Raw genomic sequence first — 19,832 nt, forward strand, 5'->3', positions numbered from 1 at the left:
GAAAACCTAACCTGAAATAGATGTTTTATGACATAGAACGTAATGGTATATCCCACTTAAAAGTCTCAATCTTTACAAGTGCAATTACAAGCCTTTTTTCTTGCAAGAGAAAATCTGAATATTGAGACTGCCTTCTCAAATTCCACATAACTCTAAAAGCCAAGTAATTGGAGACAATTATTGAAATAAATATTAAATTCAATGAAATGGGCACATGTTAGAGTGCTCGCAATGCCAATGTTAATAAAGAAATGAAAAAGAACCTGCAACAGCTTCTCAATAGTAGACCAGTGGTTATGTTACAACAGCTACAAAAGGAGTTTAAATTACTTGTAAGGTCCCATGGGTTTTAATTCACATCATCGATGCATTACATTGTGACTAACACCAAATCTTCCAATTCTGATTACATATATGATATGATGCATTACATTGTGACTAACATCAAATCTTCCAATTCTGATTACATATATGATATGTCCAGTAACGACTTTGCCTTATTGGATCTCAAATATTCCTGCACCCCACCCATAGACCAGGTTTTGTGTGCCACCTATTCTGTGCAAGATATTTTTATGAAAAGAAATGGAACCTACGAATACAATACAACATCCTTTTGCTGATAAGTAATAGTAGCAGGGCAATCTTTCTACAAGCTTTAGATGATAATAAAGAACACATACAAGATACAGGTTAAATGGAGAGAGACTAATCTGATTTTGTCAAAGAAAAATATTTTCTACATGATAATGGATATATAGCTTCACTAATGTTATGGATCACTCCTCTATCATAAACATTGTTCTGCACAAAATCCTGCTTTTCTTTTCGCCACCTTGCAAATAATCCCTTGAAACTGAGGTAACAATTAAACAAACCACACTTTGAGTCATGGGTGTTTGCATCAGGGCTCATTTGCTTCCCTGCATAGTCAAGTTCAGCAGAGTGCTTCAGTGATTCACTAGCAGCTTTAACTTGAGCTAGACTAAGCTGCCACTTCTTGTAGCTGTCCCACTTGAAAGTCTGCAGATTCCAACATGATAAGGCATTATATTTCTTCCCACAAAAGTCACTTAACCTAGAAGAACCCAATCAAAATCCTAGGAAGAAAGAATGAGCAGTGAAACTACAAGAAAAGGATTTATTCAAGATGTGCAGAACCTCTCAAAATATAGCAGAAAATCTCCTGACATGCTTATAGCTTTACCTCATTGGTGGTGGTGTTAGTAATAACAAGGTAAACATGATAACCAAAGAATCCTGCTAGCAGTAAGGAAGTCACTATCATGAACAATATTAAAAGTACTTGGGTATTGTAGGAGTTTAAAAACCACTGCATAAAGAGAAAGTATCAGTCAAAACAAATTCAAACTCTCTCTCACATTTCACAGAGCATAAGTAAATAATTGCGTGGAAGAAAGACCACATTATATTCTACACCAAAACAATAATATTACCTGTACAATGTGGGGAGTCAATTTGGAAAATGAATTTTCAATACCATAGTAAACTGGAAAAATAGATCACAAAAAAATAATGAGATACATATCTGATATTCTTTGATTCACAACTATAAAAGGTAGCAATTTATTTATTTTCCAGATGACCAACAGTGAAAATCACTAGCTAAATAACACTAGTATATGCAAGACTATGGCATGAAGTCCTCAAATAAACCTCCACAAAATTTTCTGTACCAGTTAAAATACGAAACACCTTTCGTTCCTTTAATTCACCCGCTAGAATTGCAGCAAGGATAACCACTCCATATAAGCAAAGGAAAAAATGCCTACAACAAGCAATTATCACAGAAAAATGGCTATAGTGAGAGAACGTACAACAGTTTCAATGCACATATTGATCTGGTTGACAAAAACGATATGCTTTCTAAGAAGAAAATTTCAATGAGCTAAATGCATGAAACATTTTACATTAAAGCACAAAAATCATGCCAACAAGTGGTGCCATGATGGTATTTACGAACTTGTACTTTCAGCTTAACCAAATAGAACTCCAAATGTGTTAGGATGAAAAAAGGACATTATTAATGTCCAAAGATGGCCAAAAGCTCAAAGGTCAACAGAACCATTATGTACAGGATATGCAATATATCAAAGGATAGTGCATATGGCATCCATAACTAAAAGTAACAATAACACAGCAACAAACAAAGTAAAAAATATCTTACATGAAAGTACACTGTCAATATGATACAAATTTCACCTAAGTCGAATATTTTAACATGAACTTCTAAAATGCCTGTAAGATAATGTCATCTCACAAGGAGATGCCTACAGCAGGGCATCTGTTTCAGTCCCACTGTATGATACTCGAAGACCACCGACACCCTGCTTATCATTCTGCACTACATCTTATCTTTCAAAGTAAAATACCCCAAAGCCACTCTGGAAAAAACAGTGTCCCAAAGGATTAGAAATAGGAAAAGAAACAGCAGGAAACAAGCTTCCAAAACTGGAACAACTGGGATCCATTATGGATATAAAACTTGGCTAGAAACAACCAGGAAAAAGCAAAAATGCCAAGCATGTAAAGACAGAGAATGGCGCTGGTTGAGGAGGTGTCAGTCCATCTGGAAATCACATTCTTCTTTTAAGCACAAAGTTTAGCCCACAGGGGGTACTCAATTGGCAATTGCATCGCCTTGATAATGAAGTGCTATGTTCCTTGTGATTCCAGGTTCAAACCTCCCCGTGGTTCAGCCAACAAAAAAAAAAATTGGGGTTGGCTTCTGCTTCATCAAGGGTAGGCTGTCAAAGTATGCTTTATAAAACATGTGTGATAGATGCTACCTGTGTTTTTCTGTGGCAAGGATCAAACAGTTGAGCATGTCAGGCTGCTAAAGTGTTTTGGGCATGGTTTCAGGCTGAATTTCAGCCCCTCTTCACTGCCCCACTTTCATGGAAAGCTCCTCTGATAGGTGACATTTAAATGATTGGGGACAGCTGCAAAATTGCGTGGCACTCAGTACAGTTATCGTTATCGGCTTTTTTTAGAAGTGTCAATGTTTTAAAACATGGACAGAGTTGACTTGGGAATAATCAACTGGGACAAGTTGAGCCCTGACCACTTCAACTTGGCCAGCAGCTCAGTTTGGGGAGGCAGTTTCTTAATGAACTGGAAGGAATGACTTAGCCAGTTCAGTACTGTTGCCACAAAATCTAGCAGGACTTGTGAGGGTGTCTCACAAGGTAAGAGCTAGACCAGGGGACAACAATAGGAAGTGTGGCCCATTGTCACCATAGCCACTACCTCCTGCTCTTTTGTGGACTTTCACCACTAGGGAGCCTTCTCTATATTAGGTCACTTAAAGGATTTATCAAGAACTAGGGCTAAAGATGGCAAGGGTAGACCAAGGAGGGCTGTTCTTCTCAAGGACAAGGCTAAGCTAGCACAACAAGCCAATTCGCATCCTCCAAAAGGCCTAATTAGGGCACGCCGTATAACGTGACCTAGGGCTTGAGAATAATCAAGGTTATTAGGACCAATGTTGTCAAAATCGTGCTCAGGATTAAATCGGCGCGGGGAACAAATCGGAAAAAATCGGAATTATCGAGAAAAAATCGGAAAAAATGGGGAAAAAATCGTTTGGTACAAAAATATTCATTTTTTTCATTTTTTTTCAATTTTTTTAATATCTAAACCATCTACAACATAAAATAAATACATTGACACATAAATATGATAAAAAAAGCTAATATATAAGATGTTTAATATCATTTCTAGCGCTAAAATCACACATAACATTGAATCATGTCCTGAATAGTAAGTCCTGACTCCTGAGTCCCAACTCAGCCTCAAAATATCAACAAAAAATATGATAATGTATCTCATCATGTCATAATGTCATATACAATAAAATGAAAGTCTAATCCTATTGATTTCCTCTGCCCCTCTTGCGAGAAAATGCCACAGCTTTCCCTTTCCCTCTAGATGTAGATGCTGGTGCCTGTGCTGGTGGAGATGGCAGTGGAGTCTGATGTGCTCTAGAAGCTGAAGAACTAGAAGTAGGAGCTATAGGAGGTAGACCACGTCCTCTACTGGTGGCAGGGGTAGCCCGGGCAGGTGGTGTCACCTGGAAACATTACAATCTCCCAATCCTGAAAAACTGATAAGTCTGTTGGATTTTAAATGAAATCTAAAATTCTACTTTCTCCATATGAAATCCAATGAGGCTGGAACCACTCTCAAACATCCTGAGTCATTTCATGGTAATGTTAAAAATTTAAGTAAAAGGATGAAAATGAAGATTAAGGAGAATGTCACTTTTACTTTAAGAATTTAACATTACCATGAATAGCATATCCATACTAGGGCCTAGACTTGATCATTAAGCTGCCCCACTCAAAAATTATTTGTTTCTTTAAAAAAAATTGCATGAAAAAACCCAAAAAAACTTTATAAAACTACGCTATCGCGACCCCCGGCGATTTTTTAAGTTTTTATCGCGATTTTTTCGTTTTTATCGCAATTTTTTCATCAAATCGGGATTTTTTCATAAAATTGCGATTTTTTCAATAAAAATCGGCAAAAAAAAATCTGGCGATTTTTTCGTTTAATTATCGCGATTTTATCGGCAGAGGGAAAAAATCGCGATTTTCACAACACTGATTAGGACTACCTCGGATCACAAGGCCAAGAAAAGGCGTCCAATAGATGGATGCCTTCAATTTATGGAATAAGAAGCCTTCAACAAGCCCCAAGTTGAAGTCTAGCGCAAACTAGGGCATTTCTAGGGCACAATTTGTTGAGATACCAAGTGTTGAGTATATTAGGTTTGATTTCTCTTCTTGATAATTACTTGAGAATGTTATCAACTTTCTTATTACTTATTATGTTCTTCTTCATCAAGCAATTATAAAAATTTTCAAATCATAAAGATCACAAAGGGACAAGAGGCCCCAAAAATTAGGCTCCAAGCCAGGGCAAAACCCCACAAGGGGGAAAACCCAACAATCATTTTCTTATAGAATCAGATCAAAATGAGATATCCAAGACCAAGACCAAGACCAAAACTGCCACCAAAAATGCCAAGTCAAACCCTCCTCCAAGTCACCTCCAAGGTCAAAGTCAATGATGGTCAAACTGTCCCAAATCTGGTCACTCCTGAAATTTTGGTCCTGATATTTCGGCCCCTGAAATTTTGGGCCTACAGTAGCACAGAAAATTCAGCGTTCAAATCTGAAATTCGGTCAAGCAAAAAAAATATTCTTTTCTTCTTTGACTTCATTTCTCTCTCCTTTGACTTTTGTTTCTTGTCCTCTTTTGCATGGTTTAGATGTACATCTTGTGTGATAGAATGATCTCCAAGAGGGTCGAACTTCTTATATATAGTTGTCCAGGAGGTCGAACAAGTGTCTCTTGGAGGCCCAAGCCGACTTGACATTTTGTGGACTTATTGACTCAACATAAAATTCAAAATTCTTTTCTTACAAATGTCCAAATGGGACATGACTCAAGTACATTTTTTTTTGACTCATAATAGATTCTTTTTTACTCTATAAGCATGAAGAACATGCTTTGACCAAAAATAAATATAATAATGAATATAATAAATACATCAATGATAGTTTTACATTACATTATGAAGACCAACACTAGTTACAACTTCAACACAATTTACCTAGGGCACGGGACATTTGCCCTAAAATAGAGATACTAGCCACGGGAATGACTTGGTTTTGAGGAAAATACCTCACCTACACGTGTTGAATCCCTCTACCAAGGAACTTGTTGATTTGGGGTAGCATCAGATGTGCTCTAGCCATGAAAATTGGTGGAGAGGCTAAAGCACGTGAGATCTCCAATACCCAAAAATGGTTTGGGCAAATTCTAAATAGTTTGGGAGATATTAAAATAATTAATATTTTTTGGAATCCCTAAGTCTAACCTTAGGGAAAATAAAATATTAATGTGAATTAACATAAAATTGTGTTAGAAGGGTCCAAAATTCATGGATCAAGCCAGAGTTAATCTTAGCCATTGATTAGGGACTTAATCTCGGCCGTTGAATCGTCAACGAGAAAAGTATAAGAGGAGGCTTGAGGGTCACTTGGACAACACACCAAGTTGATCAAGAATTCGATTTTCTGGGGCAGGGCTTGCTGAGGAAATCAAACGAGTGATCAGAGTTGCAGCTGAGGGGCAGTGAATACAGAAGCAGAGAGGCAGAGAGGGTACCAGGAGCATCAGCGCAGAAGCCGGGAGAGAGGGACGCAGAGCTAGCTAGAGGCCACGCAAAGCCAGTCAGGGCCCACACAAAGGCAGCCAGGAGCTGTGCAGTGCCAGAGAGAGCCAGTGTGGGTGACGCAGAGGCTCTAGAGGCTGATGTAGTGCCTCCAGAGGCTGACGCAGGGCAAGTTGGGGTGACGTTGGGCTGATGCTAGGCCAGAGAGGCTGATGCAGTCCCTAGAGGCAGACGTTGGAGATTTCGTGGGGCAGATTGGAGCTGAGAGCTGTTGGATTATTCATCCAAGGGTTTAGCCGGAATATCTGTCTACGACTGAGAGGTACTACTACCGAGATCATTCTCTATTGGGTGAGCCGGTTTGGCACCCAGATTGTATTATGAAACTGCTTAATAATAAAACCCTCAGATAGCTACACCGGTTTTCCCGCATTGGGTTTTTCCGAGGATATTAGTCCAAAAACAATAGTGTCACTTGTGTGCTTGTTTTTTTCCTTCAGTTGATGATCTGTAATGTGTTGAGCATGTACTTGTAACTATTTTCAGTATTTACATGGTAAATAACTTGTTAATTAAATAGAACAAGTAGGCAGAAATAAATCAGAAAGTACATGAAGGATTTCTAACTGTTAGACTTAGAAATTCCAACATGGTATCAGAGCGTGGTTACAAATCATAGGAGAACTAAGGGCATCAGCCGAGCAGAGCAGCAACAGCAAAAAGAATTGTCCTAAGTGACAGAAGTTGTTCCTAGCGGAGAACCAGCAAGGGAGGGGTGATGCACTGCCTGCGTCATCAAGTTTGAGCCGAGAGGAGGATCAGCATAGTGGCAAAATGGAGCAGACCTGACCTACGCAGTGCCCGATCATCTTTCTCAGTCAGGAAGGATTGATGCCCGTGGCCAGGAGGTGCAGATTTTGCTGGCATCGAGATTGCACAAAGCCTAGAAGCTCTAACCTTTAGTTTGTTGAGGCATAGGAGGCTGTGGGTAAGTTGCGGAGTGAAGCTGGTGGGGTAATGTGGTTAGAACCAGTGTTGCACGAAGCGCCCCCCCCCCCCCCCCGGTTCCAAGCCCCGAAGCGCGTCCCGTACGGAAGCGCCTAGGAAGCTTGGCCGGAAGCGCGCTTCCGAAATTTTTAGACGCTTCCTGGAAATTTGGAAGCGTTGGCGCTTCCGAAGCGCCGAAGCGCGCTTCGTACGGCGCTTCCCAGACGCTTCCCGGACGCTTCCTGGACGCTTCCAGAAAAGCTTCCGGAAAAGCATTTAGAAAATCGTTTTTTTTTCAATTTTTTTTTAAATTTTAGGTGAGTTTGCTTGTTGGGGGTGGGTCCACCTTGGGTTAGGGTGACAAATGAAAGCAAAAAAGAATATAAATATAGCAGATGCTCCCTCATGGTAATGTTAAATTCTTAGATTACTCATTAGATTGTGAACTACTACTTTTTGTCATAGATTACTCATTAGACTTGTAGACTTGTGAATTTGAATTTTGAACCTTTTTGGCTTGGCGGTGACCAATCGACATATTTTGTAAACATTATTATTTGAATTTTGGACATGACAAATGTTGACAGTTGCTCACTTGCTAGATAAATCATAATATGCTCTATGTTTTATGTTTTATAATATGCTTAAATGTTTTATGTTTTATAATATGCTTAAAAATTTGATGTATGTTTGTAATAGCTAGAATATAGATGATTGTTGTACATACTAGTAACTACAATGGAATCATGGATGCCATATCTATCTTGATTTATGCAAAAATATGCATGTTTTCATGTCTTCTACAATTAATTTGGTATTTGGGATGTTTGTTTTGAGTATAAATGCAAAAAAATATAAAAATATATATATATATAGCAGACGCTTCCGCGGACGCTTCGCTTCCTAGATTTTTGGAAAATGACGCTTCCGCGCTTCCGCTTCGCTCCCGCTTCGTGCAACATTGGTTAGAACAATACCTAACAGGGCAAGACCAAGGAGGAGGGAGTTGCTCCCGAGGATTTCTAGCCAAGAAATCTGGATCAGTGGTGCAGCTACACTAACGATCGAAGTGGGGGCATCTCGACATTGGCAAAGGGGTTTCTAGGAGGGAAATCGAGGCTCAGAGGGAGTTACACCAAGAACTTCCAGAATGTTGAAGTTTCTAAGTCTACCAGTTAGAAACCCTCCATGCACTTTACTAATTTATTCCTACCTACTTGTTCTGTTAATTAACAAGTTATTTACCATATAAATACTGAAAATAAATACAAGTGCATGCTCAACACATTACAAATCATCAACTGAAGGAAACGGAAACAAGCATACAAATGACACTGTTGTTTTTGGACTAATGTCCCCGGAAAAACCCAATGCGGGAAAATCAATGCAGCTATCTAAGGGTTTTATTATTAAGCAGTTCTTTTTTGAGTACACTGGGTGCCAAACTGGCTATCCCGACAGAGATAAAAAATTTAGTAGCAATACCTCTCTTCAGAAACAGGTATTCAGGAAGCCTGCTCCATGAAATCCCTCTCTAGCACAATCTGAAGCTCAGCGTCTCCCTGAAACCCTCTGTGTCAGCCTACTAAGGCTTTGCGTAGCCTCTCTATCTCTCTGCGTCACTCCTGCAGCCTCTGCGTGGATGACGTAGGCCCTTCTGGCTCTGTGCAATCTCTGCTGCCTCTGTGTGGCTCCCTCTGGCTCTGCGCCTACCTCTCTCTGCTTCTGCATTGGTCTCTCGGCACTGTCCCTGCCTCTCTGCCTCGTACTCACTGCCCCTCGCTACAACTGATTACTAATTCTATCTCTCTGAGCAAACCCTGCTCTAGAGAATAGAATGATTGATCACTCTGGTGTATTCTCCAAGTGACCCTCAAGCCTCCTCTTATACTTTTCTCGTTGACAAATCAACGACCAAGATTAAGTCCCTAATCGACGGCTAAGATTAGTTCTGGCTTGATCCATGTCTTTTGGACCATTCAATAGTTTTATATTAATTCACATTAATATTTTGATTTCCCTAAGTTTAGACTTAGGGACTCCATTAAAAATAATTATTTTAATATCTCCCAAACTGTTTAGAATCTGCCCAAACCCTTTCTCGGTATTGGAGATCTCATGTGCCCTAACCTCTTCACCAAATTTCGTCGCTACAGCACATCCAATGCTACCCCAAATCAACACTCCCTCTTATCAAGGACTATGCTCTAGCAATACTCCTCACTGAGTATTACCCTGATCATCCAGCATTGGTCCCTGTGTTGATACTAGGTCTGCTGCCCAACATCCTCTGCACTGCTGCACAATGTTACTTGGGAGCGGGAGCGGGAGCGGGGAGCGGGAGCGAAAACGGGAGCGGGAGCGACCATTTTCAGAAGCTCCCGGTTTGGGAGCGAATCCCGGAGCGATTTTTTAAAAATATATATATTTTTATATTTTTTAATTTTTGATACATATATGTCAACAAAAACATGTAGAATGATGAATTAGATATAAAAAACATAAAAAAGCATAGATTGAACCATATAACAACAATCATCTAGAAGTTATAATCTTCATCAACCACGTCCGCAAGTTAGTAACATAGTAACATACAACATATTGAGTCTCATGATTCATCAATCTTAAAGTTTCAAGCTTTCAAAATTCAATATATAACATTTATCATCATTGATCACCAAAGTTGTACTTGTAAGCTAAGTGTAACCATTACAACAAATAATATCTAACATGAAATGAAATGTTATAAAATGAAATGAAATGAAACAACTTTCAACTTTCATGAAGCATCATATTCATAATTCATTACTAATGAGTTATAATTGCCAACTTCAAACTTAAATTGTCATATATTGTTTAAAAATATATCATAATAAATATGAAAGAGTCAATAGTTATAAAAGCTACTAGAAACTAGAAAAGAGAAGTAAATCTATTATCTATTTCTTATGCTTGGGCCTCTTGCCACCACGAGAAATGTCTAATTTTTTAGTCTTGTTGCAAAATCAGGATCTTTGTCATTAATATCACCCTCCAAGCATTAATATCCAGAGGTATCTTTGTCATTACCTTTGTATCTGTATAGGGATCTTTGTCATTAATATCACCCTCTAAGCATTAACATAAGATAGAAAAAGCATAGCATGTCAAGTCAAGATTTTGTTTGAGTGATGCGTACATTTTTAGAAGGGTCATGATAGAGGAGTTCGACAACCAATGTCACTAACATCAAGGTACATAGAGGGATTGGTACTCTTGATTAAATATGAGTTCCATACCCTAATACATGACAAAATTCAATGGAAACATTGCAATCCCCCAATCCTGAAATCCTGAAAAACTGATAAGTCTGCTGGATTTTGAATGAAATCTAAAATTCTACTTTCTCCATATGAAATCCAATGAGGACGAAACCACTCTCAAACATCCTGAGTCATTTCATGGTAATGTTAAAAATTTAAGTAAAAGGATGAAAATGAAAATTAAAGAAAATGTCACTTTTACTTTAAGAATTTAACATTACCATGAATAGCATATCAATACTAGGGCCTAGACTTGATCATTAAGTTGCCCCACTCAAAAACTATTTGTTTCTTTCAAAAAAAATTGCATTTCGAACATTACTACAAAAAAAAAATGCAAAAAAAGGCAAAACGCTCCCGAAAAGGCAGGGAGCGAAATTCTTTTTAGGGAGTGCGCTCCCGAAATCGCTCCCTTTTCGGGAGCGATTTCGGGAGCGCGCTCCCGACCCGCTCCCGAGTCGCTCCCGCCCGGAGCGCGGATCGGGAGCGGGAGCGAGAGGGGGGGGGGGCGCTCCCCCGCAACACTGCTGCTGCATCCTGTACTATTGCCCAAAGCTCTTCCACTGCCACTGCTACATCTATACGACAACTCCCTCTGCATTTGTGCTGCTGCCCATGGCCCTGCCACTACCACTACTGCGTCTGCACTGCGTCTCCTCTCATCATGCTGCATCGTGCTGCCCATAGCACCACCACTACTAACTGTTGCATTGCAACTCAGTTACTGAGAAGTATGTAACTGATCTCCCAACTCTGACCTCTCTGTCAGGCTAGAGTACTCCTAATGCTGAAGCTCCCTCTGCTGCTAACAAGTGCTCCCTCTTTGACCTCTGCGCTGCTGCAACAACTCCCTGCATCTCGCACCATTGCACACCTCTCTATGCCATCCTACACTGGAGCAACACTCTCGTGCCTCTCGCAATGTTGCAGCGTGCTAGCCTTGTGCTGTCTTAGGAGTCCTACACTGTAGCTCCCTCTGTTGCTCCATCCACATCCATCTCTACCAACATTCGCCAATCCTACTACTCCTCTTTGGGGCTCCCATAGCAAGGTCTAATCCAAGAGGTTGGGTACCTCGTAGATCCTACCCCTCATCATCTGTAGTCCGCCTGACTACAGCGCGATGTCTCCCCACTTCCGCTCAAGTGGCGTGTGTGCACTCATGGCACAGTCATCATCTGTCTCCACTTCCTTCTCTGGCCTTGCTGGCGCTGCCTTGGTCTCGGAGGCCTCTCCCTTGTTCTTCTTCCTTGGACACTGGGTCGCATAATGACTCAGCTCCCCACAATGGAAGAATTTGATCTTGGAGAGGTCCTTCTTCTTCCATTTCTCTTGCTTTCCCTCAGATGCTAGGGCAACATCCTCCTCCTCCTCCTTCTTGACTCTGATCCCCTTACCATTGCTTCTCGCCTTGCTTAGCCTTCTAATCCCTTCTTGGTGAAGAGGCACCCACATTTCCTCCCAATGTGGAAGGGTCACTTTGCCCATTATACTCTGGACAAATACCTCACAGTCTTCTAAGACTGTGTTCAGGGCTATTCTCACCATCAATTTCTGATTCGACGTGGCCCCTATGGAAGTCAGCTGATCCCGGATCTCATTCAGTCGACCAAGGAAGGTGTCGATCGATTCTCCCTTCTTCATCTGGTATAACCGCAACTGATTTTCTAGTAACATCCTTCTCTGCACAGAAGTATGTTGGTACAATTTCTTTAGGGCCTCCCACATCTCATTTGTCGTTTCCTTCTCGGCAATATGTGGTACTACATGGTCCTTGACCCCATCAAGGATGATGCTCTTGGCCCTCGCCATTGCCTCTTCGTACTTGTCGTTATCAGCTAGGTCAACTAGGATCGCTATCGTCCTCAAGGCAAAGTGCTTGACGCGATTTCTGTCAAGTACGGATAAGATTCTGGCCTTCCAAACTGCGAAGTTTGAGGCTCCATCTAGTCTATCCTGGTCTCTTACTCCGTGTAGTGCCATGCTGCGCTTCTATTTCCCTCCTGGAAGTTCTCAATTTGACTTCCTCTGAGCCTTGATTTCCCTCCTAGAAACCCCTTCTGTCAATGTCGAGATGCCTCCTACTCTGATCGTCTGCGCAACTGCACCACTGATCCAGATTTCTTGGCTATAAACCCTTAGTAGCAACTCCCTCCTCCTTGGCCCTGCCCTGTTAGGTACTATTCTGACTACAGCACCCCACCAGCTCCACTCTGCAACTTACCCACAGCCTCCTAAACCCTAGCAAGCTGAAAGTGAGATCTCCTAGGCTCTGCGCAGTTTAGGCACCAGCAAACTAGCTCCCTCAGCCAACTACGTCAGCCCTCCTGACCTTTGCGTGGCTCTGTGTGAGCCTATCTTTTCCTCCTTCAGCCTCTGCGGAACCTCTTCTTGGCTCGAACTTGATGACACAGGCACTGCGTCACCCCTTCCTTGCTGCTTTGCTGCTAGGAACAACTTCTGTCACTCGGGACAACTATTTTCTGTTGCTGTTGCTCTGCTCTGCTGATGTCCTCATTTCTCCTTTGAACTGCAACCACGCTCCGATACCATGTTGAAGTTTCTAAGTCTACCAATTAGAAACCCTCCATGCACTTTACTAATTTATTCCTACCTACTTGTTCTGTTAATTAACAAGTTATTTACCATATAAATAATGAAAATAAATACAAGTGCATGCTCAACACATTACAGATCATCAACTGAAGGAAACAGAAACAAGCACACAAATGACACCGTTGTTTTTGGACTAATGTCCCTGGAAAAACCCAATGCAAGAAAACTGGTGTAGCTATCTGAGGGTTTTATTATTAAGCAGTTCTTTTCTGAGTACACTGGATGCCAAATTGGCTAACCCAACAGAGATAAAAAAAACTGGCAGCAATACCTTTCTTCGAAAACACGTATTCGGAAAACCTGCGCCACGAAATCCCTCTCTAGCACAATCTGAAGCTCAGCGTCAGCCCTTCTGGCCTCTGCGTCAACCTGAAATCCTTTGTGCCAGCCTACCGAGGCTCTGCGTAGCCTCTCTGGCTCTCTACATCACTCCTGCAGCCTCTGCGTGGATGACGCAGGCCCTTCTGGCTCTGCACAGTCTCTGTTGCCTCTGCGTGGCTCCCTCTGGCTCTGCGTCTGCCTCTCTCTGCTTCTGCGCTGGTCTCTCAGCACTGTCCCTACCTCTCTACCTCGTACTCACTACCCCTCGCTGCAACTGATCACTAATTCTATCTCTCTTAGCAAACCCCGCTCTAGAGAATAGAATGACTGATCACTCTGGTGTATTCTCCAAGTGACCCTCAAGCCCAATGTTGCACGAAGCGGGAGCGAAGCGGAAGCGGGAGCGCGGAAGCGTCATTTTCCAAAAATCTAGGAAGCGAAGCGTCCGCGGAAGCGTCTGCTATATATATATATATATATTTTTATATTTTTTTGCATTTATACTCAAAACAAACATCCCAAATACCAAATTAATTGTAGAAGACATGAAAACATGCATATTTTTGCATAAATCAAGATAGATATGGCATCCATGATTCCATTGTAGTTACTAGTATGTACAACAATCATCTATATTCTAGCTATTACAAACATACATCAAATTTTTAAGCATATTATAAAACATAAAACATTTAAGCATATTATAAAACATAAAACATAGAGCATATTATGATTTATCTAGCAAGTGAGCAACTGTCAACATTTGTCATGTCCAAAATTCAAATAATAATGTTTACAAAATATGTCACTTGGTCACCGCCAAGCCAAAAAGGTTCAAAATTCAAATTCACAAGTCTACAAGTCTAATGAGTAATCTATGACAAAAAGTAGTAGATTGTGAATATATCTACTAATCTCTCCTCCTTCCACCACGAATAGAACGTGATGGCGGGCCTCCCCGTGGTGGCAATGAAGAAGATGGTCCCTGTGTAAGTCCTCCAAGCTCCTCCTCCTTCTCCTAGCTCCTCCTTCTTCACTCCTCCAAGCTCTCCTCTCTTCTCCTCTCCTTTCCTCTCTTCTCTTCTCCTCTCCTCTCTTCTCTTCTCCAACTCTCATAAACTCAAAGTGAGAAAATGAGGAATGAATGGGAGCTTTATGCTTTTCATTCCTCACCTAAACTCACCCTAAACTCACCCTAACCCACCCCCTCATTGCAAGTTAAGTTAACTTTTAAAAAAAATTAAAAAAAATTTAAGTTTAAAACCGAGCCCGCGCGGAAATTTCCGGAAGCGCTCCGAAGCGCTCGTGAAGCGTGCGCTTCCGGGCCCGAAGCGTGGCGCTTCCGGAGGCCCGAAGCGCCCTCCGAAGCGCGGATCGGGGGCAACGCAACCCAAAAACCAGGAATCGTTTTAAAAATTCGGAATCGCGCTTCATGAAAACTGGAATCGCGCTTCGGCTGGAGGTTCCGAAACGCTTCCGTACAGGACGCGATTCCGGCCTAGGATCCGGGGGGGGGGGGGGGTGCTTCCTGCAACCATAGTCACCAGGTTCGAGTTCGAGTTCGAGGACCATGAAATTCGAATAAAGTTCGACAACTCAAATTTTGTCGATAAAATTCGACATAAAATTCGACATATAGAAATTCGAAAAAAAAAATGTATATTAAAGATAGATATATCATATGCATATGAGAAATGGTATGGAGTGAATTTTATCATGATTATCCTTATAATCAGACTATTAAATGCTTAATATCAAATTTTATATCAGAATAGATCAATTTTTCAATAGCTGCACTCACCAATTGTTAGCTCAAAACCAAATATCAGACCTTTATGACTGCTGCAACCACAGTTTGTTAGCCCACATACACATGCCAATAACAGATCAGCCTTATAGAGAAATAACTAGCAGAGCTAGGGAATGAAAATTTGGAGATTTGACCACAAAAAAGTGATGTTTAATGCTTGATACTTGGTGACCAACCCTTGCAAGGTCTGAAAAACGCCGAATTTCGAATTTAATGCTTCAAATTCGGCGTATCTGGTGACTAAGCCTGCAACTATGCTCAAGCCTCTTCTTATACTTTTCTCGTTGACAAATCAATGGCCGCGATTAAGTCCCTAATAGACAGCTAAGATTAGATCTGGCTTGATCCATGTCTTTTAGACCATTCTAACACAGTTTTATATTAATTCACATTAATATTTTAATTTCCCTAAGTTTAGACTTAGGGACTCCATTAAAAATATTAATTATTTTACTATCTCCCAAACTATTTAGAATCTGCCCAAACCCTTTCTGGGTATTGGAGATCTCATGTGCCCTAACCTCTCCACCAAATTTCGTGTCTAGAGCACATCTGATGCTACCCCAAATCAACACAGAAGGGAAGTAGAGGAGCAGCGAAATGGCAGTGAATGGGGTAAGAGACCAGGACAGACTAGACGGAGCCTCAAACTTCATAGTCTAGAAGGCCAAAATCTTGTCTGTTCTAGACAAGAATCGTCTCAAGCACTTCGCCTTCAAGACGATAGCGATCCCAGTTGACCCAGTTGAGAATAAAAAGTACGAGGAGGCAATGGCGAGGGCCAAGAGCATCATCCTTGATGGGGTCAAGGACCATGTAGTACCACATATTGTCGAAAAGGAAATGGAAAATGCGATGTGGGAGGCCCTGACAAAATTGTATCAGCATACTACCATGTAGAGGAAGATGCTACTAGAAAATCAGTTGCGGTCATACCAGAGGCAAAAAGGAGAACAGATCGACACCTTCCTCAGTCGATTAAAGGAGATGTGGGATCAGCTGACTTCCAAAGGGGCCATGCCAGATCAAGAATTGATGGTGAGGACAACCCTGAACGCAGACTCATAAGACTGGGAGGTGTTTGTCCAGAGCATACTAGGCAGGTCGACCCTTCCAGAAAGGGAGGAACTGTGGGCGGCTCTTCACCAAGAAGAGATCAGAAGGCTGACCAAGGCGGGAAGCAGTGACAAGGGGGTTAGAATCAAGGAGGAAGAGGAGGATGCTACCCTAGCATCTGAGGGAAAGCAGGAGAAACGGAAGAAGGACCTCTCCAAGGTCAAATGCTTCCACTGTGGGGAACTGGGTCACTATGCAAGCCAGTGTTCGAGGAAGAAGAGCAAGGGAGAGGCTTTCGAGACCAAGGCTACGCCAACAAGGGCGGAGAAGGAAGTGGAGACAGATGATGACTAGGCCATGAGTGCTCACACACGACTTGAGAGGAAGTGGGGAGACATTGAGTTATAGTCAAATGGACTATAGGCGATGAGGGGCATGATCCTCCAGGTACCCAACCTCTTAGATTATACCTTTGCTACGGGAGCCCCGAAGAGGAGTAGTAGTATTGGTTGATGTCAATAGAGATAGATGCGAATGGAGTGACAGAGGAAGCTACAGTGCAAGATTCCCAGGACAGCGTGAGGCAGTAGTGCGAGATGCATGGAGTTGTTGCAGCAGTGCCGAGGTCAGAGAAGGGGCACTTGTCAGCAACAGAGGGAGTTTCAGCATTGAGGGTGTCTCTAGCCTGACAAAGATGTCAAAGGTGGGAGATCAGTTACTTACTTCTCAGTAACTGAGTTGCAGTGGTAGTGTTATGGGCAGCACGACGCAACATGATGAGAGGGGTTGCCATACGGATGCAGCAGTGGCAGTGGCAGGGCCATGGGTAGCAGTACATGATGTAGCAGTAGAGAGGTTGTTGGGTAGCAGACCTAGCATCAGCACCAGGACCGATGCCGGATGATTAGGGTGATGCTCAGTGAAGAGTATTACTAGAGCACAGTCCTCACTAAGAGGGAGTGTTGATTTGGGGTAGCATCAGATGTTCTCTAGCCACGAAAATTGGTGGAGGCTCAAGCACATGAGATCTCCAATACCCAGAAATGGTTTGGGCAGATTCTACATAGTTTGGGAGATATTAAAATAATTAATATTTTTTTAAGTCCTTATGTCTAAACTTAGGGAAAATAAAATATTAATGTGAACTAATATAAAACTGTGTTAGAAGGGTCCAAAATTCATGGATCAAGCCAGAGTTAATCTTAGTCGGTGATTAGGGACATAATCTCAGCGGTTGAATTGTCAATGAGAAAAGTATAAGAGGAGGCTTGAGGGTCACTTGGAGAACACACCGGGTTGATCAAGAATTTGATTTTCTGGGGCAGGGCTTGCTGAGGAAATCGAAGGAGTGATTAGAGTTGCAGCGGAGAGGCGGTGAATACAAAAGTAGAGAGGTAGAGAGGGTATCGGGAGCATCAGCGCAGAAGTGGGAGAGAGGGACGCAGAGCCAGCTAGAGGCCACGCAGAGCCAATCAAGGCCCACGCAGAGGCAGCCAAAAGTTGCGTAGTGCCAGAGAGAGCCAGCGTGGGTGACGCAGAGGCTCTAGAGGCCAATGCAGTGCCTCCAGAGGTTGACGCAGTGCCTCACGAGGCTGATGCAGGGCGAGTTGGGGTGACATTGGGCCAAAGAGGCTGACGCAGTCCCTAGAGGCAGACGCTAGAGATTTTGTGGGGTAGATTGGAGCTGAGAGCTGTGGGATTGTTCATCCAGGGTTTTAGTCGGAATATTTGTCTCTGACTAAGAGGTACTACTGTCGAGATCATTATCTGTTGGGTGAGCTGGTTTGGCACCCAGATTGTATTCTGAAACTGCTTAATAATAAAACCCTCAGATAGCTGCACCGGTTTTCCTGCATTGGGTTTTTCCAGGGACATTAGTCCAAAAACAACAGTGTCACTTGTGTGCTTGTTTTTTTCCTTCATTTGATGATCTGTAATGTGTTGAGAAGGTACTTGTATTTACTTTCAGTATTTACATGGTAAATAACTTGTTAATTAAACAGAACAAGTAGGCAGAAATAAATCAGAAAGTACATGAAGGATTTCTAACAGTTAGACTTAGAAATTCCAATAGAACTCTTCAAACCCGAGTCGAAAAAGATGCCCTAGCCCTCACAAGTGGCTTACCTTAAGAAGCTGAAATTCTAGGTTTAGGGTAGCGAAGAGTGATTTTATGAAATTTTTCAAGGTGATCAACCATGTAACCAGGGCCAGTGCCTTGACCTTGGGTGATGGAGTCTATGGGATGGTTAAAAATGACAAAACCTTGGTAAACAAGTAAGGGAAATATGAAACCCCAAGTATCAAACCCAACTATCACTTTTGTGAGGGACCAAAGTCAATGGGGAGAGCTAGTTGAAAGGCTCACCCATGAGATTTGTTGCCACAAAAGATAGTAAGCCTTGGAGAGGGGTATCCTACAAGGCTATTACTAGACCAAGAGACAACAACGGGGTAGTGGCCCACTGTCACCGCAGCCAAAACTCCCTGCTCTTTACGAAATTCCATCGATGGGAGGAGTCCCAGTATGTGTATGGTCACCTAATGGTATTCTAGATTTGAGGTGTGAGGTGACGGAAAAGGCCTCCGAGCGAAAGACTCAATTTTAGGTTCAAGGCCCCTTTATGAAGAGGAAGCAATTAGCTTTCCTTGTAGAGGCCTAGAATGGGGCACAAGACCTAGGGCTTGATTAGTAGGTTGAGTGTTGGGATGGCCAAAGGTCAAGGCAAGGAGAAAGGGTTTCCAACAATGATTTTCAACAAGAAAAAGGCACATGAAACCCTCAAATAAGCCCCCAAGTTGAAGCTAGAAACAAACTAGGGTTAGCTTAGGGCTAGTAACTAGGGCAAATAAATTTATGGATGAAATTGAAGTGAATGCCTACCAAAAGAAGGGATTTTGTGGCAACCACTATCCTCTTGGCATTTAGACTCTCCAACTCCAGAAATTCCTCTTCCCTAGGAATTCGCACCAAGCCCTAGCTTGACTACTTGGCCTTAAAGGGGCTAAATTAGGTAAGAGAGAAAGAAGAGAAAAAAATATGGATGAAGAATGATTTGATCACCACCAAAGGATGGCCAGTGCCTTGTTCCTTGGGAGAATGGAGTCTATGAGTTGATTGAATAGCTAAAAGTTGCTAAGGAGGAAGGATGATTGATGCCCTAGCATCAAAAACCCTAGTGATTACCTATGTAATGGATCAATAAGTTTCATGGGAGAGCTAATCAAAGTTCACCAATAAGATTATCATTCACATGTTATTCATGAGTAATGCATGCAATAATGATATCTAGAATCTACCAAATAGATTTTCAACAAGTTAGGGCACAATAGAAACCCTAGATATAATATATTCCATCCATTGGACACAAAGGAAAGATTTATCCTACAAAATGCTCACTTACAAGGTGACATGCATGAAATTCCATCCATTGATCCAAGACAATAGCTCCAAAGACAAACGACTAGCTCCAAATGTCAAAATGCATTCATAGATCCAATTTACTCCACAAGAGAAGGTCGAAATCTCAAGAGT

The 19,832-nt window shown here is 41.9% G+C and overlaps 1 protein-coding gene across 2 annotated transcripts in view; it reads right to left on the minus strand.

Moving 5' to 3' along the window:
• Positions 1–693: 693 nt before the first annotated feature.
• LOC149145724 (protein S-acyltransferase DHHC9-like) overlaps positions 694–19,832 on the minus strand; it is a 95,782-nt gene continuing 76,643 nt past the window's right edge. The window contains exons 5-8 of one of the 2 annotated variants that reach the window (XM_089448008.1): positions 1,698–1,789; positions 1,458–1,510; positions 1,208–1,333; positions 694–1,023 (exon numbers count right to left, since the gene is read on the minus strand). In XM_089448008.1, the coding sequence (XP_089304134.1) occupies positions 709–1,023; positions 1,208–1,333; positions 1,458–1,510; positions 1,698–1,789 (586 nt within the window). In that variant the 3' untranslated portion in view covers positions 694–708. The remainder of the gene's footprint in view (positions 1,024–1,207; positions 1,334–1,457; positions 1,511–1,697; positions 1,790–19,832) is intronic. The other variant, XM_089448009.1, reaches the window with a different exon arrangement.

This window comes from Pinus tabuliformis, chromosome X (genome assembly GCF_031772625.1).
Source record: "Pinus tabuliformis cultivar Carrire ecotype Pingquan chromosome X, CPIR1, whole genome shotgun sequence".
Lineage (NCBI taxonomy): Eukaryota > Viridiplantae > Streptophyta > Pinopsida > Pinales > Pinaceae > Pinus > Pinus tabuliformis.